Source organism: Phodopus roborovskii, unplaced genomic scaffold (assembly GCF_943737965.1).
Source record: "Phodopus roborovskii unplaced genomic scaffold, PHOROB, whole genome shotgun sequence".
Classification (NCBI taxonomy): Eukaryota; Metazoa; Chordata; class Mammalia; order Rodentia; family Cricetidae; genus Phodopus; species Phodopus roborovskii.
The window spans coordinates 46,706,719-46,730,832 of record NW_026126433.1 but is presented as its reverse complement, the minus strand read 5'-3'; the positions used below and the strand labels follow the sequence as shown (position 1 = coordinate 46,730,832).

Genomic DNA, 24,114 nt, shown 5'->3' with positions numbered 1-24,114 from the left:
AAAGCCCTATTTGCAAGCTAGAAAATGTGAAAACATAGGCTCCAAGCTGGGGAGCCTGCTTCATGTCCTGCCTCTGCTACTTACTAGTTCTGAGATATGATGTTTCAACTATCTGCTTGACAAGGAAGCCTAGGGGATTCTGTGACAATCTCTAGAGCTCTAGAGCCCATGTTCCTCTGCTGTGTGCCTGACAAGCCAGCTCTTAAAGAAAGTCTCTAGATGACTCCAAGCTTGAGTGACCTGATTAACTGGCCCGAATGATCTACATGAAAAGTCCAATATAGTAAATCCCTAACTAAGTGGAATGAGCATGAAGAAATGTAAGACGAAAAAGATAGTAGCAAAATTAATTTAAAATTCTATGGAGTCTCGGTCAAGTGAAATTAGAAACTATTAAAAGATACTCTTGTGGTTAGTCAGCCACTGTTTCACGATTAGCTTGCCTCAGGAGTCATGGACCAGGACATCTTAACTCCTCCTGTCTTCATATTTGGAACTCTTTAACTTATGGCAGCTGTCCTGATGAGAATTTATATGTTTATTTCTCAGTCCCTAAATGAGTTCCTAAACCTCTGAAACGATACTGAAATGTTGAAGAGAAGAGGCTTTATATGCTCTGCTTCTAGAATTTAACTTTAACTGTTTCCTCACCTCCATTAATCCACAAGAGTAGGCCATGTTACATAAGCCTCAGTGTCTTTGAAAGATGATGAGTTCCTTTCCAGAGTGATAGGACTGCACAGAAAGCCCTTAGGTTAGCATAATTTCTAAGGTGGGTGTTATTATAGCCTGTGGAAATCTGACTTCTGTGGGCATCAGAAGTAGAGTAAGGCTTCGTTTTGCTGCTGGTCCTAGAGACAGTACAGTAACAAGAGCCCAGTCGGTGTGGTCCATGCCTGACAGGCTATGCCATAGACTGGGAATAGGGAGAGCATACAGCTTGGCCTCCTCTTGTCTCATTCAGAATTTTTAGGATGGAAAGGCAAGTGAGAGGATGGCCATACCTCTCTCTGCCCTAGCTTCTTGTTCAAGGGGACAGGTTCCAGTGGTTATTAACTGAAGTTCTTGGTTGTAAGGACCAAGGCAAGAGCTTTAATTTTGGCAGTTCATAAATTCTAGGTTTCTGTTATGAGAAGAGAAAAGAGACAACAAACCATTATTACACAGAGTAACAGAGTAGTTTTGTTTGTTTGTTTGTTTGTTTTCCTGGTAGCCTTGTTACAGCTCACACACCAAGATTTGGTTCAGAAGTCCATAGAAATGCCATTTGTTAGCAGTTGTCTTCCCACTTGCCACCTTGGTTTTGTAAATCAAAAAATTTTAATTATTTTTGAGAATAAATCAGTAGTTAAGAAAGAAAGCAAAATGTTCCATTTCCTACAAACAGCTGTAGCAATGTGCCAGATTGTCCTAACTGGTGTTAATTAATTGAACAGATTTAGAATGTGTTGTCTTTCATTACATCCATCAGTGTCCTATGTTTTCCTCTCACAGAAAAGGAAATTTCTTTGAAAGAGATCTGGTCACTTTTACTACATTTGTTAAATTACATTTGTTAAATGTTCTGAGAAAACCAGGTGGCCAAGGCTGCTTGGATGCTAAATGGCAGAGTTGGTGATTTTAGTGTAGTGTGTGCTCATTGTTGTTATCATTGTACCTTCAAGGTCCTCCAGTTCCCTCCACTGCAGCCTCCTGCCAGGACATCATAGGTGTCCATGGAGTCACTGCTATCCTATCTCAGTTGGACAAGGTCAAAGAGCCAGCCTCATTGTGATCAACCCTGATGGACCAAGAGCTGGAGTGGGTAGCTTTAAAGAATAATGGAAATGTTGGGGCCTCACAACCAGATTATAGATTCAGATCTGTTCCTATTCAGAATTGTGGTCTGTAATATGAAGTTACAGTGAAGGCCATTTTAATTCTCTGGAAACACCCAGCAGTGTTCCCTCCCACTCCATGTAAAACCCTTCTGGGCTTAGGACAAGGTCTGGTTACAGCCAGGAGCTAGAGCAGCCCCTGTCACCTAGAGTAGCTTTCTCACACATAGTGTCTGGATCTTGCTCCAGGTTTGCTGTGCAGAAACACTGAAAAATAAAGCTTTTAGTGGGAAAAATGACTTTTCAGATGTGATTGGCACATGTCAGAATTGGAATATTATAACTTCAACTGACTTTCCTGGAGAGATTTTATGCTGTCTGAGTCAACAGTGGATATCTCCAACCCCTCCAACACCTCCCAATCTTCAGACAGCTGAAGAACTTGATCTAGAAGATGCATGGGATTGACTTAGTTATGAACCCATATTTTCTAAGTAATCAGAGATTTCCCTCTATCTCAACACTACCTAAAATTGCTGCTGCCCAGCTGCTGGCAAGGTAGTGGTCTGTTTGCAGAGGGGAATTTATGCAGTGTCGGACACAAACTGTATGTGCTGTGTTTTTACCTGCTGCAGTAACAGTTTGTGGTACATTTAAGCTGGAAACTGTAGGCTAATGGCAATTTAGTTTAACTTCTGCTGTCCCTGTGCATTAAGAAGGGAATGTAAAGGGGAAACAAAAACACAAAGAAACAAAACCATTGATTTTTCAGATGAAAGAAGAGCCTTTTATGGGGTACTGATGGGAGATGCCATTATGTATATATGTTTCTCATACTGGTTAATAAATAAAGCACTGTTGGCCAATAGGAAAGGAAGATAGGAGGGACTAGGAGACAAGGAGGAAATAGGAAGTAGGAAGGAGGAGTCAAGATGGAGAGTCTGGAGAGAGCTGGACGCCAGCCGCCTCCCCGGTAAGAGAAGGCCATGTAAAAATACATAGATCAACAAAAATGGGTTAATAATTAAAGACAGAGCTAGCCGATAAGAAACAAGTAACCGGGCCAATCAAATAGAGTCTCTGTGTGTTAATTGGGGCTGGCGCGGCGGCAGGACAAGACCAGGACAAGACCAGGAGGCAGGAGGAAAAACCGTGCTCCTTACAGGGTACAGCAGTATAACCTCTGTTGTTGCTGTTATTATACCTAATCAATGCACCTTAGGGAGACTGGGAAATAAGAAGAATGGAAATATCTTTCTTTAATGGGGTTGAGGATGTGGGAATATTTTGCTTGAAAATAATGGTTGTAATGCTGGTGAGAGATGATGTCCCAACAATTAACAGCACTTGCTACTCTTATAGGGGACCTGGGTTTAGTTCCTAGTCCCACATTGGGGGGTTCACAACCTCTAACTCCAGTGCTTTAATTTGTTTATACTGTTATGATGAAAACCAGGGCCAAAATCAACTTTTTTGGCTTACATGTCCTGATCACAGCCCATCATTAAAGAAAGTCAAGACAGGCGCATAAGGCAAGAATCTGGTGGCAGGAGCTGATGCCACAGAGAAGCAGCTTCCTGGATGGCTCCCTATGGCTTACTCAACTTGCCTTTTTATATAACCCAGGACTACCAGCCCAGGGGTGACATCACCCAGTGTGGGCTGGACCTTCCTATGTACATCTGATGGAAACATTTTCTCAGTGAAGATTTCCTCCTCCCAAATGACTTCAGCTTATACCAAACTGACAAGAAACTGACCAGCATACAGTTGCATAGAGGGGATTATCGCTTCTTCTCAAATCTGAGGATACTTGCACTTATGTTTCATACACACACACACACACACACACACACACACACACTAAATAAATAAATAAAATAAAGACAATTTGTTATTTCAAAGGTTGTACTGATGTGTTCATCTTGATTACAGGATAATATGCAGAGGACTTTGGAGATGAGCAAGAGTGGCTTAGGTGGAGCCTGCTAGTGCTCTGCACACCCGAGGAAGAGCTCTGTGACTGTGCATTCTTACAACACAACATTTGGGGGGGGGGGGAGGAGGCACAGTCCTTTCTGGCCTTTACATACAGCAAAATAGAAATAAAGAAAGGGCTGAGCTCGTACATGCTGCTCATGTCTTGCAAATCCCATGTCCCTGATGAACCAGAACTTGAATGTTGTCCTTTTCTTTCATCTTCTCTTTATTCTAAAATTTTATCACAGGAAAATTGAGAGTAGTGAGTTAATCGATGGTAACTAATGACTAATATTACTTGGATTAGTTTACAGTCTTACTAGGTCACCAGGAAGAAAAAAATGCAAGCACTTTGAAGACCTAAATTGTGTAGAATTCTGTGACTTAAAATTTAGAACTGCATATGTTCCTGAAATGCATGATTCTGGTTTTTTTAGTAACATTTTCCAAACAAGTATTGAATCTTGACATTTTGATGTTTTAAAGATGATTTATAATGTTATTTCTTTGTAGATCATGTGCATTTAGAAAAAAAACTAAATTTTATGGAAAAGTTTATGATTTATTGTACCTGTAGTATATTGTCCAGAGATAGTACTGCAATACATAAATGACAGTAGCTGTTTGTTGCCCACAGATGATGAAGATGGCATGGACTGCATGGACAATGAGCGGCGGCCACATTTCCCTCAGTTTTCCTACTCTGCAAGTGGACGAGAATAAGTGTCTTTCATTCTGTTTCTACACTGTCATCTTATATTTTGTCACTTGAGAATGATTCCTGGACATCTCCACCAGTCCTCGCTCTTACAGATAGCAGGGCCACTTCTGACATCCCTGACCAGCCAAGGGTCTTCACCCTCACCACCTTTCACCCACATGAAAACATATACACAGACACTCCAGTTTTTGTTTTTGCATGAAATTGTATCTCAGTCTAAGGTCTCATGCTGTTGCTGCTACTGTCTTACTATTATAGCAATTTTCAGAAGTAATTTTACAATCTTTGGGAGTCATGAGCCCATTGTTCATTTGTGCATCAATTGTCATCTTCTTTCGGTTTTTGTTTCTCCCTAGCAGTAAAGGCTAGATGAGATACACAGATTCTAGGTACATTTTTAACTTTCTAGAAGATACAGCAAGAACTAATTAGACTAAGAAGATTTAGTTTATATTTCTGAACAAGCAATTGTTGAAGGGTGGTGGTATGTGTATGTAAGAGTTTAGCATACATGTCTGATCAGTGCATAAGTTGCATACCACTGATATTTGGCAGAAAATCCTTAGGAAGCATTGAGAGGACGGAAGAGCTGATGAGATACACATGTTTTTAATTCCTGCTGGTTATTGTGGAGGAAGCCCAGTGTCACATGGGTGCCCAGACTTCATGGGCAAATGGACGGCATTCCACCAAGCACTGCAGGTGCAGAGTCACCTAAAGGGTCTTAGGATCTACGTTGTACCAGAGAGTATTTTTCCCCTGGGCTTGGCAACCTTTTCCCCTTCTTGATATTTATCACCTCTGATGGCTGAAGAATGTAGACAGTATAATGATCCTGCTGTCACCAAAATCTATACGCCAAGGTGAACAGGTGTTTGCCTTATCAGTTTTGAAGTTTTACTTTCAGTTATAGGTGAATTAGCTCTTATCAGATGTTAAAACTTTGAATGTCCTTTTATGATTTTGTTTATATTACAGTAGTATTTATTTTTTAGTGATAAGAATTGTATTGTCATGTTAGCAAATGCAGCTCCAACTCACAGGACATTGACTGCGGTTTCTTTTGAACCATGTGCAAGGAATGTACACACCCATTAGAATCATGCACTTTTTCTCCTTTGTACAAAAAATTGGTAAGGCTCTGGAATTATATCCATTGGTTAGAATCTGGCTATGAGAGAAAAGATGCTGTAATTAACCCCTTGGTGCCGAAATGAGAAAATCTCCAACTACCCAATGCCAAGGGGTTGATGGAGCAAATGGATGTTGATGGTTGCTCACTTGAGTGGATGTGTGAGTATGGCCTGGCATACAGTAATGGAGAAAGCTGAGACCCAAATGATGATAAGAAATGAACTTTACTTGGCAAAATGAACACATCACAGATATTTACACAGTAGGTAGCAATGGATAAGAAACTGGTGTGTTTATTCTTATCAAGGTACATTCATTACTGAATCAAGCCATCAGGGAAAACAACAAAACAAAACACCTCTTGCTTTTCTTTCTGTACATACTCATGTCTCCCAATCCCAAACATTTCTCACTGAGAGGGGACATGTATGCAAACCTCATCTTTCTCCTTCATTAATGATGATCTTCAGATTAAACCCTTTGGTGCTAGGAGCTGACATTTTCCAAAGCAGACTATGAAGTGCAAGGATCAAAGCCTTTCTTGCAGCAAGCAGGAGGGCATCTGCTCCAAGAGTGATCATGGAGATGTATTCTAGTTACTGACAGCTCCCAAATGGAAGACTACAGTGTGACATAGCAGTGTTCCTGCATTGTCTTTTTGAGTAGGAAGTCATGTTCTCATGCAGATGTCTTAGCCTCTAGGCTCAGACTTGGGGAAGCAGAGCCGCTGCTGGCAGTGGCTAGCCGCTGGGACTGCTGGGACAGAAAGGTCATTTACTAAGGCAGCTAAGATGGATTCGGACATAGATTTTGTCCTGATTTTTCATGTTTCTACGTGAGTGAGTTTATCCTTAGTATGGAGTGGGAAGTTAAACAGATGTTCATTCTTACATCTGTAGTCTTTTTCCTACTTAGGATTATGTTGAATGTTTCATATTGGCAGGAAAAAGTAGATTAGATGGTATGTCCTTTAAGTTATCCTGCATCTGTTTTGTAAGAAAGAAATGTGAGAGGAAGAAAATAAAGCTGAGCCTGGGAGATGTTCAGAGCATTTATCCCTCAGAGGGAGCAGACACTATACACTAAGCACACAGCTTCTTTTGTTCTGTCTCTCCTCCCAAGTCTTAAGGTGACTTCATGACCTTGGCCAAGGGCACTTTCTAAAGATTAATGAGAGGGCACTGACCATGCCTCAGGCTGGCCACTCCTCACACCTGGCCTTTGGTCCCCAGCCATTCGAGGGCTTTCTCTTCCCATCCCAGGCTCCCTGCGTGTCACAGCAGGTGTATTCTTGGCTTTGATTTTGAGAACTTTTTCCTTGTAATCCCAGAAGTCAGTTAAATGGCAGAAGTAGAATAGTGTGGAGGAGATACCTATACCTAAGCTGAGGATTTGGGCAAAATTGAGATGGCTTGAAATGTGGAATTTTTATGTCTGGATGCAGTTCTGGCTTTGTGATCCCACCTCCTAAAAGCTCGAGCTTGACCTCTTGTCATCATACAGGGCTGTCTTGGAGGGATCTGGCCACTTCTGCTCAGATTGCTGGCAGGATTGCTCACAGCTTTGCTTTCTACACTAACAACATAGCATTATTCCAGTATTGTTTCCATTTCCCATGCCTGACTGTTCTCACAGGGGCCACATGCTTCTCCTTCCCTCACTAACTGCAGGGTCTCTACCACACCTCAGTGTACACACTTTGCTGCTACTGTCTGTACTGTCTACATCCCAGTTCCCTTAGCTTGCTCCTGGTAGTGCATTACAGGCAAGCATGAAATGTAAAGTATTTATTTAAATAAAAAAGAAAACCTCTGAATTGGTCATCGAGTCACCTACCTGTAGATTTGTAGTTTGTGACATATTTTGACTTTCGTAGTTCTTCTGCTAGATCCATACAAGATGTGGTCACCTGATTAAGGGTTTGGAGCAGACACAGCTATGAACCTAGATGCTGTATCATTATCATTGCTGGTCACACTACAGACGTTCGTTTTCTTACATATGAAATGACTACAAAAAACTGGCTCTGTACACTGTACACCCTTAGCATCTCACAGGCATCTGGTAGGGGCATACATTACTTCCTTCGTACAGACAGAGTAAATAAAGCCCTGTATCAATATGCTACTCCTTTGTTGTTGGTTGTTGTTGGATATGGCTCTGTAATTTCAGAAAACTAGTTTGTTCTTTCTGAAAAAAAAAAAAATGTTTATAGCCCCAAATGGTATTAACCAACCCTGTACATGGAGGTGTGACAGGAAAGTATGTAAATTCCCTCTTAGAGTGAAACCACATATGAGGTTATTTTTTATGTAAGCAAAATGCCATAGCATACAGACTAATGTAGAACTAGGAGTGGGGTCACTGACCATAGCTCTAGGTCTCAAGGTGCCAGGATACCAGAGACAGAATAAGTTGCAGACTGATCCAAAGGTCTTAAGAAAAGGTGTGGACCCAGACTTCTTAAGGAATGTAGCTTATCACTAATGTCTTCCTGATAACATACTGCTGGACACACTTCCTTTTCAAGTGTATCTTTAAACCTTCATGGAAGTTTATAACTTAGACATGAGTAATCAATGGCCAGAATGTTTGAATTACATTGAGTAAATTTTAGATGGGGCGCATTTCTGATTTTACCTCATAAACTATAATCGTAGAATTTGGTTTTGTTCTTGTGGTTCAGCAGAGAGAGAGGCATGACTTTTGGGACCAGTTTGTCAGGCATGCATGTGTATTTCTTACAGCCAAATTTGGGGACATTTTTACATGTGCTGTCCTCAAAATCAACTGGGGTTGACAGATCCAGGAGGCTGAAATAAAGTGACCTCTATAACTCTTTAAAGGTGCTATTTTTAGAATATTGTATAATTTATTCATGGTATACATAAAATAGAAGTGAGGACAGTTAAAATACTTGACAGCTTTATGTCTAGAATATTTGATGAAACCAGAAACATCTGACTCTGAATAAAAGTTCTGTTTGAGGCTTGCACCTTTGACATGCCCCAGAGATGAGGATAGCCATGCACTGTCATGCCACCCCCTCCATGGCCTGAGCTGCATGATTGTGAGGGGCGGGCTGAGTATGTAGGAACCAGGCCTCTGTTGAGAGCTCTGGGCTGGTGGGTTGCTGGCTGGGAAAGGAGAGGAGGTTGGGCTTGTCCCACCATGCAGCCTTCCTTGCCCTAATGTTTCATCCTACCCTCAAACACCATGACCATCTCAGCATCTAGGGGTTTTTTTTTTTTGTTGTTTTGTTTTTTTGTTTTGTTTTGTTTTTGGTGTGTGTGTGTGTGTGTGTGTGTGTGTGTGTGTGTGTGTGTGTGTGGTGCTGGGGAAGGAACTCAGGGCCTCACACATTGGGCAAATGTTTTACCACTGAGCTATACCCCAGACCTTCCAGTGTCCATATGTATTCCTTTAAAGCATTTGAGGGCTTGACTGTATAGTAGAAATACTATTTTAGACAAAAAATATGATCTGTGTACAGATATTTGATATACTGTTAAGTAAATTTTCTAATTTCACATACATTTGTTTTTAGGCTCCTCTCAAATACTGCTATTGAAGACTAAAATCTGACACCATCGAGCCAAAGATGCCTTTTTTTGGGGGTAGGGGCTGTTTTGTGTTGTTCAGAGAACGGAAAAGAATAATGCAGAGTGCTTCCCCCGAGTGCAGACAGTACGATGGTAAATACTGGATGCTGGCTAAAGGTGTCCAGGTATACATAATCTTTCTATTGCAAAGGGGAAGAACAGTGAACAGCAGCAGGAGAGGTGGTCTTCAGTACACTTTGGCTGACTTCAAACATGTGCCTTTGGTGTATTTTGTTTGTCACTGCTACAAAACGAAAAGGAAACTGAACAATTCAAGGCTTGAGAGGTCATTTTATTAATCCTGTGCATACTCTAGAATAGAGACAACATAATTCAGTGACTTGAAGCTTTTTTGAGCACACTCCAACTAGCCCGAGCCAGTTCATGCTGAAGCACTCCCTGTCTGTAGCGCAGGGACAGAACCATGGCATGATGACCAGCCCCCCGCAGTCCCAGGTGGTGTCTCCCTGGGGAGGTTTCGGTGCACTGTAGCACATTAAGTACAAATCAGATGAATGTAAATATCTCTTTGTAAATCATTTATTTCACTCTGTTTCATCCAGGTCAGCAATCAGATTGTGGCATGCTGGGTAACTGGAAAAAAATGATAATAAAAAGTAAGTTTAAATAGATCACGGGTATTGTTTTCTCATTTGCTAGTTTGGTCAGCTGTTATTACTGAAGTTTTAAAGCAAAGGTTTCTGTTGCTAAAAGTGTGCAAATAAATTTAGCCAACTGCACTGAAAGTTTGTGCCTCACTCCTTGCCACCAGAGACCAAAGAAAATCTGTTTCATGTTGCAAGTATCAAGTTATGTACCTCCAAAGCTTTCCTTCTGAAAGCTGCCTTTAATCCAGGCCTGTGTATTCCTCTACCTAAGGACAGTTGACATTATGACTGTGGACCTAACTATTTGTTAGAAAGCAGATCTGAAATTACATTGGGCTTTAAAGCAGGGGGAATTAGGATGTCAGACAAAGTCTATATGGACTAACACAAAAGAGCCTGTTACCTGCAGTGTCTGGTAACACAGATAGATGCATTTTTACATACTGACACTCTAATACTGAGGTCTCATTTCTAAAATTTTGCAGTCACTGGTATGGAGAGAACCAAGGGTTGGGAAAATGCTGAATATCACTGCTCAATGACTACACTGACCTTGTACACAAGCTCATGCCACACTAGGTATACCAGATGTCTCCCTAGTCCTGCAGTGCCTTCAGTGGAAGACGACCAGCTACAGTGCTCTGTGAGTCCAAGGAGGGCTGTCTGTGGTTTTCACTGGGCCAGGATGTTGGAGCACAGCTCCAGTGAATACCTGGTGGAAGCCAGGAAAATGTGCTGGGGATTTCTAAGTTGGAAGCCTGATTAAGACATATTAGAAATACTCGTTCCTCCTTCTTTCCCTTCCTTCCTTCCTTCCTTCCTTCCTTCCTTCCTTCCTTCCTTCCTTCTTTCCATCTATATCCTCCTCTCCCTTCCTCTCTGTCTCTCTCTTTTTCTTTCTTTCCTCCCCCTCCCTTTCTCTCTCCCTGGGAAAGGTTATGTGTGCATTTCAGGTTGATGTTACCATGTGTGAATAGCATGGTAGTGAATTTTAATTAACCAGCGAATGCTCCCACAAAAGGCAAGGTCAGTGCAGAACAGCATAGATTAGAGATGAGGCGCTTATCTGAGCGTGCGAGAGCTCTGTTCTCAGACTCCTCCACACAGGGTCTTGGGGCATCTGTCTATCACACCAAATCCTGCCACCAACTGTAATCAGGAGACAGAGGTCACCATTAGAGCTGACACCAACTGTCACTGAGCAAGCAGACCCTGGTTTGGAGTGACTTGCTGGGATGTCCTCCCCAGTGCTCTGAGGATACCTAGACAGGACAGGTTGCTTGGTATACTGGGTCCCTAGATACTAGAGCTTCTAACCCAAGAAAGTGGGTGACTGAACAAGGATTAGCACAAATCATGATGGGTACATTTCAGAAGACAGGAGTGAATGCACTTGGACAGAAAATCCCTGCTGTAGTGCAGACAGTGGCATAGACCCCTGTGGCGGAGTGGAATTTGCAGCAGGGTCTTTATTATTTCTCAGTCTTTTGAGTGACTGTGGCGCCAAGGTCATCTAGTGATGTGTCATCACTGGGCTTCCTATTGACTCTTGGCATGCTCATCTGACTAGGGACAATCTCCTGTGATGACACAGTGTGAGGCAGAACAGGAATACATGAAGTTACCTGCTCCTGGAGCAAAGGGGGCTGTTCCTCTCCTGTCATGTCAGAGGCTCTATTTGGGAGACACTCTGCATCCTAACTGCCACTGAACATAGTTTTTAGGCCTTGTATTCTGGCCTGAGTGAGTCACTGCCACACTGTCTCCTAGAGTGATATGTTCCAGTGCTGCTGAACTTTGCACAGTTACCCAGAGACACAAAAGTGTAAGTACTATCACTGTCCGACATGTCTGCTATCACTTGTCAGGGTTACTGATGCGTATTTCTGTCCTCAACACCACAGCCGCTGTGGCCTCAGTCCACAAGAGATGTGTGTAGGGGATGTTTTCAGTTTGGAACTACAGCTTGAGCCTTTGACAGCCATTTCCCCCTCCTGCCACCTCACCTGTGTCCCTCCTGGATCTGTGACTGTCCTGGGAGTAGATGAGACACCCTTTGCTTTCCTGGCTGCAGCCTTATGTTCCTGACTCATGTGCTTCTTACCACTGCTAACTTCTATCACAGACTTTTCCCCAAACCTTGGGTTAATGCCTAACTTATTTCTGTTGTTTACTGTAGACTTGGGAGTTGCATGGGGTGACCCAAACTGGTGCCCAGTTGACCATGCTTTAGGGTCCCCACCTCTTCCTGATGTTGGGCAGATTCTACTAGCTTTGTAGTATGGGCTGCTATTTCCACTTGTTTCTCTTCCTTTCTATTGAGGCAGGTCTTCTCACTACATGGTCCAGACTGGCCTTACCTCAGTCTCCTAAGTGACTGGTCCACAGATCTCTCTGCCCTTTCACGCCAATGTCCTATAGCCCTTCAAGTAAACATTCTCTCTGGCTTTCTTTGTGATCTTTATCCTATATGGCTATGACTTAAAACACTCTTTTTTTTATCTCTGCCTCTACTTTTAAAAGGGTGGACACTTTCTCAGTGGTCCTTTCCAAGCTTGTTCTGAGGTGACAGAAGGACACCCAGGCCCCAGGCTCCTCTTTGTGGCTTGCTTTCCTCACAGTGCTATGGGACACTCATGTACTCTGCTCTCCCATTACATCATATCTTCTTTGGGCCATATTCCTCCATCTATCTGGGAGGATATGAAATAACTTCTCTAGTGGCCCTATGATTCTCCTGTGATGTTTGACAGTGACTCTGTGAACTTCAGTAGCACCTGGACTGGGCTCCAAATGGGACCTACCCTGTATTTGAGGTGCAGAGGTACAGAGCTAAGATCTGACCCCAGGCATGTGACCTTACTCTGCAGAAGCCAGAGCAAGGAGAAAGGAGAAAGGATGAAGAGGCTAAACCTCTGTGGACAAGGTAGAACTCCCATGTGATGGAGGCAGCTCTGGGCAGGCCAGGGATGCCTGTACTCTTGTAGGAGGGTCTGCAGGGTGTCTTCTAACAGAGCCATTCACCAGAGCTGCTCCAGAATCAAAGTGTATGTTTCTGACTCTTTAGCACGTGCTCTGTATAGGAGCGGGTGTCTGTTTTCTATGGGAAATAAATTTGAAGAATTCCCAAAGGACACACAGTGTCACTGACAACATAGAGTGGGACCTCTGCTTGCATCATGCTTGAAAGAAAGCGTTAAAAAGGAAGACAGCATTGACATTTGGGGTTGCAACGTGACGAAATTACAGTCTTTTAAAGGCAAGAAGCACTTATCTCCACTGCATGTAATATTCAGTGTTTTGTTCACTTGTCTAATTGGATTAAAATATTTAGCTCCCTTGATTGTGAATTTATATTGCTAAATGTAATGCCTGACTCAGAAAGCAATAGAGGAATGAATGCATCAATAGCAATATAAATTTCAGCATTTTTCATCCACTGTTCCTATTCTGGAAGTACACATTCCTGGACAAAAGGAGCCTTAGATGGAGCCTGGTGTGCTTTTCAGTATTACTGACACACACGGCGCCTAGATGAACAACTAAGCTAAGTGCATGCTGTTTCAGCTGCTTGGGGACGTTTCTGTGAGGGTTGTAAACCCTTCTGTTAGAAATGCAGCCCGGGGTCTTATGTCATTCTCCAAAAACACCCAGCAGCAGGGAGTTAGTGACATCTTAGCTGCATATGTTCAAGTTGATTTAAAAAAATATGCAAGTCACTTTGGTTGACAGTGTCTTGTACACAGTTTTGAAAGAATCAGGGCAAACTTTAACAGAGTCAGTTTTTATTTGAAAAATATTTTCTGGGAATGTATCAGTGTTTATTTTTAAGACTGACAATTCGGGTGAAAATCAGGATAAAAACAAAAAAACAACAATTTGGTTGAAATCAAATTGTTTGTTTTCATCTATTTAGAATTCTTTCCAAAAAATCCTGGTTTAGGAGGAGGCTTTGTAATTTGTTTTATTTGGTGTATTTTCTGTTATGATCATAAGACACCATCTGTCTTGCAGGTAGTTAACTGTGTGTGGGCCCTGAAGTTGGCTAGGCAAAGCCCCTGTGCTCAAGGAGGGACATATTAAGAGTGACCACCTCTAGATCCTCACTCTGGCTACCAGCTCCCTACCAACCCATGGGTCTGGGCCATATTCTCACTTGAGCTGCCCATCTCCAGCTTCCATCCTGTGTCTGCTAGTTACAAGCAGGCCTCTCTTCCCCTAGAATCTGCCTCTCATGCCTGTTTTCAACTCTATTCAATGAGTCCTCTGATGTAATGAGATAATGTCAATGATCTTGAATATAATCACATATGGCTGCTGGATCCATGCACAACTTTAAATCAAATTAGAAAGTACATACACTGCCAAGAATGTTTAAAAGTCATAGGGCCAACTGATTAACCACTGACACGGCAGCTTCAGACTCTGTTTTCTAAACTGTGAGTGATTCATAAGAAGGGACTCAAAGGGAATCCCTCCCCATGCTGAATGCTGAGGACTGAACAGGCAGTCGAAACCAGCCATTACCCAGGAACTCTCAAACTCATCTTGATGGGAGGACAGCCCTCCCAGTCAACAGACCATTTGTGTTTTCTTCCCTCTCCCTAACTCTGATTTCCTCACCAGCTGGCTCCACCCTTCCTGGCCAGATGATAAAAGTCTCTGGGCTTGGGCTGCTACTAAGGCAGTTCTGGATTAGGAGAAGAACGGGTGGCTGGTCCAGCTCTCACATCAGAGTCAGGCTGAGAGGACTTGTTACCTCCAAGATAAGGTCAAGCTATTATGACCACACCCACACAGACAATCATTGGATGGCCTTGCAGAAGCTATTTAAAAAGCTCATCCTAGTATGAGTCGGGGCCACCATTTCAGTGAATCCTGATTGAGGAACACACTACAGGCCAGCTGTGTTCTCTACAGTGACTTTCCTGCCACCCAGCAACTATGGAAACTTTGCAGCCGGAAGTGACATTGGCACATGGTCCAATTAGGACCAGTTTATTCCATGGGCATGAGGCTGTGTGTGACTCAAAATCTAAACAGAAGCCATTTAGAACAATCAAGGCTTAGAAACAAGGCATTTCCTGTTGGAGCCCACCATTCTTCCTCTGCACAGGCCAGGGTTTAGGACGTAGAGCCAATGTGAAGGACGTGACTATCCTCCCAAGCAGCTATTAGAAAAATGCTCATTCTCTTTTGAGTGCTGAGCAGACAGAGATTTTCCAGAGTTTGACATGCAAAGTTAAGCTAAATTCATCCAGGCTGAGAAAATGGAAGCCTTCACCCTCACCATCACTATACTGGACACAAAAGTGGCTATAAGTCTCAGATGCCAAGCAGTCTAACTTAGGGCAGGTTAAGTAAGGCCCAGCTGTTCCTCCAGATCCATCACGAGCCCTGTCCCCTAATCAGTTACAGAGTCAGTCAAACTTTGGCGTTCTTACTTCAAGCGTTCCTTTAAAAACTCACTTTAAAATTCATGTTTATTTCAAGACAAAAATGCATCACAGAGGCCAGCAAGAGCCAATACTTAGACCAAGGTAACACTTGTGCCAGAAGGGTAGAGTGAGTTTAGAAGCTGAGCACAGGGCTTATAAAGCCAGACTGGCTTCTCTAACTGCTCCCAGCATTTGCTATTGGGAGCCAACATTACCTCTGCCAAAGTTCTTTCATCTTGGTCATCTTAAAATAACTCCAAGATAGAATTTCAATATAAAAAGTCCCTTCAGAAATGCTCCAGGGATAGGCCAGTATCAGAGAGCAAGGTGCAGACAAGTCATTTCTGTTGCCACTGGCAAGGGAAGACAGACTTTTTCCTGGAATATTTTCTTTTAAATGCATTCTGTGAAAATCCTGCAATGAATCTGGCAGTCCTCAGGCTTTTAAAGCCCAGGAAAAAGGCTTCTGAACACCTCTGTTCCATGCTGAGATCTGTGTGTGCTACAAAGAAGGCAGATGAGTGTCCAAAGGCCGAGCTTATGTTAGAGGAGAGCCTAAAGTCTAGAGAGGGACAGGCTCACTCATGCATGAGTCCCAGGCCTTCATCGCATGCAACAGAAGTGCAGTCACTATAGGTGTCTCTGTTGACTTTGGACTTCATTTTCTAGGTCTCCCTCAGATCTACTAACAGACCTGGGTTATGACCAAAATCAGGTTCCTCAGCTGAGAGATGGACTTGGCACTGGGCATAGTTGAGATGGTCCTATCATTTCTGGCTCCACAGGGCCTTCTTAGGAAGGAGAGAAAAAGTGACCTCAAGTATGGGATACTTTAGCCTGCTATGTCCCTGAGGTCCCAGTGACTATGCCACTACCCTAATATGCCCATCTTTCCTTATCCTCGTGGTACACATGGGGACAGAGGCTCAGAGAGCCATGGGTGACTTGGCCAAGGTCTTCAATGGAATTGGTCCTGGCTCTAACACCAAACTAATATGTTCTCTGTCTTTCCAGTTACCCAACAGTTTGTAAGTTGAGGCTCCTGGGTCATACTTCCAGAAATGCCCTGGAGTGTCAGGGTTCTGGTGTATGCTCTCTCTCTCTCTCTCTCTCTCTCTCTCTCTCTCTCTCTCTCTCTCTCTCTCTCTCTCTCTCTCTTTCTCCCCTCTCTCTGCCTTCCTCCCTCCCCTCTGTGTGTGTGTGTGTATGTGTGTACACATTCTAGACAGTTGTCAGTATATGGTCAGACCCTACTGGCCTGTACCCCTGTAGCCTTTCAGTCCATATTTCTACTCACTGCCTAAGCCCTCTACCTTGTTTCCAATTTGGCTCCTTCACAACTGTGTATAGAGGGACTGAACAGGCTGAGTATCAAGGCAGGTCGGGATCATCAGCTCAAAGGCATTCTGAATGGAGAAGAGACTTGTTCTTTCAGCCCTTTCCCTTTTGAGTGCTTCCCGGCTAATCATACCAAGCACATGCCATGGGAAGTCCCTGGGTGCAATCCCAATTAAAGGCAGGAGCCAACCACAAGTCCAACAGCCACCTCTTTATCTTAAATTGCTTGATGGGGCAAGAACAAACACACACCCCCTCTCTGGTCTCTGGTGCTGAGAAGAACAGGGGTTTGTGCCACCCATCCTACTCACCTGGACTCTTTTCCGCCATTATCTAACCTGAATGGGGACAGTTTGGGCTCTGGAGTCAGATTTAGGTTCCATTTGCTGTGCCCCTATTTGCTAGCTGAATATGCTTGTTTGAGCCTCAGTTTCCCTATCTGTAAAATGGAGACAATAATGTCAATCTTGCTGGCTTGCTTAACTAACAGTGAGTGCTTACTGTAGATAGTGGACTTCTAGTCATTCTGCCAACATTCCCCACCCCAGACCCATTGTTACTGAATTAGGATAGGACATGTGACTCTACTCACAAGACCTCCCACTCTGGGAACACCTCTTCCTCCTCCTGTTGCAGTCCTCCAGCCCTCAGGGGCAGTCCACAGCTGTCTCCCCCACCCCCATGTTCTCTGTTTTCTTCACTGGTGTGACTGACTGGGTGATACATGTGCCTAAGGCTTATGGGAGACAAGCCTCAGCTCACACTTTCCCACGCTCATCCTAATTGGCAGGCCCTCTCTCCCAGCTTATGACCTGACCTGGGAGATCAACAGGAATTTTGGCCTGTAACAGTGCAGCCTAGAAGAGGGGAGGGAGAGGGCTCATGTGCACAGCCACACTGCACCAGGCTGCCCTAACCTCAAGCTATATAGTGAGCTTTGTGTGTGCTCTTGTATGGACCTGGGCTGCCCTGAGCCTGCCCCACAGTGGTCCCTGTGTGCATTCCCATTCTGTGCTAGGCTATTGGTACTTAGGCTGCAGTTCATCTCCTATGTGTCTTCCCCACTCTACCTGGGCTCGCAGTCGGTCCACCTCCTCTGATAGGCTCTGTCGCTCCAGAAGAAGCTGATTCTGCTTGTTGAGCAACTGCACCAGCTGCTGGGCTGTGGCCTGGCCATGCTTGTCCAGCTGTCTGAGTCTGCAGAAGAGAATTGGAGATGGGTTCTGGGATCTGGATGCTTTGGAGAAGCACAAAGATTGGCAGGTATTCACTCCATTTGTTGTTAACATTCCAGTGCTATGACAAAATACTCAAGGAAGAAATGGCTTATTTTGGCTTGCATATTTTTAAGTTTTAGTCCATGATTAGTTTTTTACATTGAGCCCACAATTACTAGGCTGTATGGTTTTGGGTGTGAGCAAGGCAGCTTCCCTTGTTTAAGCATACATGGTAAAGGAAGTCCTTACTTCAAGGAGGGCAGGAAATGGAGAGAGAAAGCTACACTCAGGGTCACACCTGCCATCCCACACACCAATAACCCAACTTGTCCCTCCTCCCACTAGGCTCCTCCCTATAGAATGGGGAGGCTGGGAACAAAGTCTACAAACGGGAACCATGGGGAGAGGGTACACAATGAAAATAGAAACTTAACTGTGTAACTGAAGGAAGCCCCTGGGAGTACAGATGTGGAAGTGGCGAGTAGCAACCTGGCTAGCACTGGGCCACTGGCCAGCACCTGTTAAGCTAGATTGCCTTCTAGCAAATGACAAGGGAAGCAGCATCCTCCTAACATGTTGAGTCAGAAACATAGGGGAGTTGAATCTAGAAGAAAAGCTGAGGCCTTAGACTCATAAGCAGAGGTAAAAGTGAGGGGCTTAGACGATTCCATTGTCACTGGGAACAGCTGGGGCCAGGGCAGGTTGCAGCGTGGCTAGGGATGGGGTGAAGCCTCAGAAACACTGGACTGAGGGCTTTCCCATTGTAATCCCTGTCAGTCACAGGCTGTGGCACTGATGACCAGATGTCTTCAAAGAGCCTAAATTTGTCCTTCTGCTGATAGGCTCTCCTCCCCAGACTTGCTAATTCACTGTGGCCATTATCCTCATCTGCACAGCCCATGCAGCCACTAGCACATGTGCCCATGGAAGGCAGCTCTGGGTTAAATTTAGAGTGCAGCCGCCACCCAGAGCGGGAAAGAAAGGTACAGTGCTCTCTTCCTCCACCTCTCCAGTCAGGAGCAGCACTGCCCAGCAACTCCTTGCACATTAGCAGATGTCACCAGCTCCATCTGCACTTCTGATGCCAGGTTCTGGCACCTGGTGGCATCTGCATGCAGTGCTCTCCCCAGGTAGTGCTTCTGTTCCAGTACAGGCAGCATTGTAGAGCCACACCTTAAGGCCTTGGGACATTGTGTTTACTAAAAATGGCTATAAGCAAAATGCATTTCCGGAAACCTGGCAACAGTCTAGTATGTTACATACACACAGAGACACACAGGGATACAGACAGACAGACAGACCCCCACAAACACAATGACTGCAAAGCATGGAATATATAACCTGCCCCCATCTGCCTTTCTCTGCAAACACTGGACTGGGCTGGCTGCCCTCACTCTCACCAGGTGAGGGAGCTTCTCAGCTGGGGCACCCTACCTGCCAGGTGAGAACAGGGAGGACAGAGCTTGCACTGAACTTGCAGTGTCCCCCTGCCCAGGCTCCTGTGGTTCAGATGATGGAAGGACCAAGGGGCCCCATCAAACCCTAGCAGTGGCTCACTGCCCAACAAGGGTTTCCTGCCTGTGTCTGTGATACATCCTTCCTCTGCCCTTGGAGAAGGAAAAGTCGAGTTTCCCTGAGTAAAGCCACAGGCAGTCAGCACTGGGGTGCTCACATACCTCTACCCCAGCACAATGTTGAAGGGTAGGATTTTCTGGGGGACCAGTCAGTCTCTGTGCTAATTCGGGTAAGGGACAGACCTTCCTGAAGCTTGCTTGTGTGGACTGAGCTGCCTAGGCGATCTGTTGACACATATGCAATCCCCTTTGTTTATAGCACACTTTTCTGCTGGAGCCCCTGGAGTGGCTCCCACAGGGCCACTGACAGCCTGGTTTTACTGAGAAGCAGTTAATTGTCCCATGCTCCAGTCAGGCAGGTGGGAAGCACCATGGTTAGCAACTGAGTTGGGCAATTCCAAGATGATTTCCCTGAGATTAAGTTCTATTGAGGGAGTAGCTTTTGGCTTTTGGCAGGAACTTGATGTTTACAAGTGATCAGTAAGCCTGCATGGAGGTGGCAGTTCATGGGAGGCAAAAGCCAATGCTGGCTGAGGACAGGGGCTTCCTGTATCAGCACCCAGCTAGTAGGGGTGAGCTTCTGAGAGTGAAACCCTGATACCCTCCCTCCTAGAAGGAGGCAATCCTCTACCCAAGCCTCTTTGTTGCTCAGGCTGGTCTCAAACTCACTGGCTCAATGTTGAAGCTATACTCCTGCCTCTACCCCGCCCCCCCCACAAGTAGCTGTTGTAACTGCACACCATTGCCACAGACTTGCCTAATGTTTCAAACCAACTTGATCACTCTATGAAACTGTCATTATCCTCCATTACAAAAAAAAAAATGCACTCTTCTGTTTGGGGGCAGCCCCTATATTGTTACTCCACATACAGCAAGGAAGTTAAACAAACCCAGAAACTTAAAAACGCCCCAAATGCACATTTTTCTGAAAGAATGTAAAGACAGAATTTAGAGTTAAAGGGTTTCCTGAGGAAATACACTCTGGAAGTTCTCTGGAGGCATCTTTTAATTTGAAATTTATTTTAGAAACACTGCCCAGCCCAGCCTGCACTGTGTTAGTGTGTACTTTATTACCATCACTCAGAGGCAGCTTCTTAGACAAATATATTTCAAACTTCCTGGTATTGGTCCTTCTACTCATTTTTGATGACCTAAATGGATAGCTGCTGGCACTCACCAACATTTGCTGAACCCTGGATTTACAGCTCCATGTTGATTATTAATTACTACCCTCTGAAGTACCTGAGAGTCACCTCTCCCATTTCACAGACGGGGAAACTGAACACAATGGCTTAATTAACTTGCATAAGTTATACCTGTACCTGGCAGAGCCTGGCATCTAATCCAGGCAGTCCCCACTTGGCTATCTCACCAAGCCAACCAACTTTTGGCGAACATTTCCTAAGAGTCCAGAACTGTGCTCTTCAGCTTTGCATGACAGTGACAACTGAGATCAACAACTGGAAGGAGGAAGGTTTTAGTTCGTTTCCCAGGTTCCAGATCATGGTCAGGTGTGTGCGGAAGGGGAAGCCACTGGCCTCATAGCAGCCAGGGTGGGCAGAGACAGACATGAAGGCCCAGAGCCCCACTTGGGCCCCAAAGATCCAACTTTCTTCTGGTAAGTCCCACCCCATCTCAGTTGTACCACAGGCTGGCCCAACCATAAGTAAGTGTTCAGGTAACCCTTCCCTCGGGAGACGCTCAGCTGTGCGACTCAGACAGGTGCACAGGTCAAGATGGCAAATGTGTGGTTTGGAAAGGCAGAAGTCAAGCCCACCATTCACTGAGCATTCACTGCTCAGGGCAATGTGCTCTGTGCTTTGGAAAAGTGAAACCTAGTGCTCTCCACAATCCCAAGAGGCGGGAGCTACAGTCCCATTTTCAGGATGAGGAATCTGAGGCAGGCAAGGTTCCAAGTCACATGGCTAGCAGGCTGTGATATGAAGAGGGGAGAGAGAGAGAGAGGGAGAGAGAGAGACAATGAGAGAGAGAGAGAGAGACTGATGCTAGTCAGTCAGGAGCAAAACACAGCCCCTCAGCCTTTAGAGATGCCAGCATTTTCTCTCTCCTCACTGGGTTATCTGCACAGACTCACCCTGCCTGCTGTCAGGTCTCGTGTCAGTCTGACATGTTGACACGTGGAGGCTTCATGGTTTTAGTCCTGTCCTCCACAGGGTGTTCAATAGTGAAGAGAACAAGAGGGGTGTGATCTGAGGCCTGTGGGGATGTGTTTAAAAGGCAGCTGTCATAGAATGATTGGTCCATGAGAAAGGACACTTGTTTTCATCAGGCAGGTGCTGATTTGCCCAACCTGGGCTACAGGCCACACTTTGGGGACTTGCATGTACAGAACTACCCCCTCTGGGCAGGGTGACGACTCAGGCAGCTGTGTGTGCTGTGCCACAGGCTCTCTATGGAGGCATCTCTAGAAATTTCAGGTGTAGAAGGGACAGCAATTTCCAAGACAACAAAGAAGAGTCTTCTAAAAGTACAAATGCAGATGCAAATCACAGGAGACCCTGTGTGACGTGCCAAGCTAGTCTCTATTGGTCCAACACCCATGGTCTCAGCCACACTGCAGGGGCACTATCTGAAACAGCACTTTTGAAAGCTATGTGAGACTTCATGATAGGCTGGAACAAGTGATAGAATACAAAACAACTCCGCAAAGCTAGTGGGCCAGGAAGAGGGAAGAGCGTATGCAAACTAGCAGCAGGGCAGGCTGCCAGCGTGGGTCCTGGGCTTCAGACACTTCTCTGCTATGAATACTGTGAAAGCAAGCGAATACATACACTTAAATCTCTCTGTTGTTTGGGAGATGGGGATATGTGTGTAGCATGTGAGCTGTGAGGTCTTCAAACGACATGAGGGCTTGGGTGCCTAGTGAGGCGCTGCCTGCAGTCTTCCAGGCCAGTCCTGTTCCTCTGCCAGAGGTTGCCATCCATGTCTTGAATACAGTTCCACTGGGTGTCTCCCACAGACAAGCTGGTGGGGAATTTTGTTTGGTTTTGAGAGGTTGATGTTTTGTTGTGTTTGAGTGTTTGATGTAGCGGTAAAATGACTTTTTTTTCCTGAAAAGGCCACAGCCCTTTCCTGTGGAGGTTCTGAATCCAGTAGGTCTCCCTCCTCTTCTTAGATACTCAGAATTTAAATCCACACTTTCCCTGGGAGAGGAGTCTCCTCAAACAACATACGGATCTTAAACTAAATATTGTAACTGTGAAATATGTTCAGTTCCTCCCTGCTCTGGGTGAGCTGTAGCACTGACTAAGCACATGGGACTGGGTTGTGAGCACCCTGCCAGCCACCTCACACTCAGTCCTCTCGAGCCTAGGTGAGAGCAGAGGAGGGGTCAGACCTGCACGCTCACAGGACAGAGGCAGCTACCAGAATGTTCCACAGCTTCTAGGGCTGCCTAGTCTCCTCCTTTGCCTTCTCTCCTTTTACCCCGTATCCCTTCGCCATCTCCTCCATAGACCTGCAAGTGCATGTTCCACAGGACAGGGCCATTCCAAGAGGACCAGCCCCTCTCTTGACACCTTCTGCAGCCTCTCTTCCGAAACATGTGCGGTAATTTCCAGTGTGTAAAGGACAGCAATCACCATGGCGGTGAAGAGGCCCTCGGATGGAGATGTCATTCTGTAAATGTTTCTCTTATTGGTTAATGAATAAAGCACTGTTGGCCAATAGGAGAGCAAGATAGGCGGGACTAGGAGACTAGGAGGAGAGAGGAAAGAGTAAGGAGGAGTCAGCATGTAGAGGTTTGAGAGAACAGAGGTCCTGGCCCTCTCTCCGGTACTCACGTGGAAATACTAAGATTAATAGAAATGGGCTAATATTTAAGACAGAGCTAGCCGATAAGAAACTAGTAACTGGCCAACACCTTTGTATCTAATAGAGCATCTCTGTGTGTTATTTAGGGCTGGCGCGGCAGTGGGACCAGGCTGGTGGGAAAACCTGCTCTTAATAAAATGGCGCCGTCAATGTGGCTAATAAGAACTTCTACTTAAACCTTAACAAAAGCTTAAAAAAGGGTTTTACAAACAAAAGAACAGAGACAAACAAGGCTTCTTGGTAGCAACATTTTTCTCGGTTGGGCTTTGTTTTGCTAGAGACTTAAGCAGAGACTTGCCAGGCTCCTTTAAGGGAGGTTTCCTGACTCAGCATAAGCGGCAAAAACAGCAAGGCTTTTAAAGAGTTCTGCTAACAACTTAATGGTGTGTACGAGAGCTGGCAATGGTAGTGACCACATCTCCAAGCTGGCAGCATGCTGCTGGATGATAGCATAGACCAAGGCAGTGAGCATAACTCTCAGTTCTGGCGGTAAACATCCCCCACCATCTTTGATAGACAGTGGCTAATACAGCCGTGGCTTTCATTTTAGCAATGTTGTTGTTTACCAGATAAAAGACTCATGGCCATAAAAAGATAACAATTTACTGTAAAGACAGATTCAGATTAAGAAAAACATCTAAAGGTTTACAGTGTGTTTTAAAATATATGTAGGCTTGGGAGAGAAAAAGAAACAGGATACAATGGTTTAAAAAGGAATAATAAAAAGAGAGTAGCTGGGTGTGGTGGCACAGGCCTTTAATTCCAGCACTCAGGAGACAGAGGCAAGTAGATCTCTGTGATTTCAAAGTAAACCTGGTGTATGGAGTGAATTCCAGGGCAGCCAAAGTTAC

At 44.8% G+C, this 24,114-nt stretch overlaps 2 protein-coding genes across 3 annotated transcripts in view; one reads left to right on the top strand and one right to left on the bottom strand.

The window, feature by feature from the left end:
• The window catches only part of Akt3 (AKT serine/threonine kinase 3), a 218,029-nt gene extending 210,250 nt beyond the window's left edge, over positions 1 to 7,779 (top strand). For both annotated transcript variants that reach the window (XM_051186382.1, XM_051186383.1), the window contains one exon: positions 4,435 to 7,779. In XM_051186382.1, coding sequence (XP_051042339.1) covers positions 4,435 to 4,520 — 86 coding nt within the window. In that variant the 3' untranslated portion in view covers positions 4,521 to 7,779. The remainder of the gene's footprint in view (positions 1 to 4,434) is intronic.
• Positions 7,780 to 9,525: 1,746 nt separating this feature from the next.
• The window catches only part of Sdccag8 (SHH signaling and ciliogenesis regulator SDCCAG8), a 195,394-nt gene continuing 180,805 nt past the window's right edge, over positions 9,526 to 24,114 (bottom strand). Inside the window, exons 17-18 of the mRNA XM_051186391.1 lie at positions 17,709 to 17,835; positions 9,526 to 9,848 (exon numbers count right to left, since the gene is read on the bottom strand). Coding sequence (XP_051042348.1) covers positions 9,819 to 9,848; positions 17,709 to 17,835 — 157 coding nt within the window. The 3' untranslated portion in view covers positions 9,526 to 9,818. The remainder of the gene's footprint in view (positions 9,849 to 17,708; positions 17,836 to 24,114) is intronic.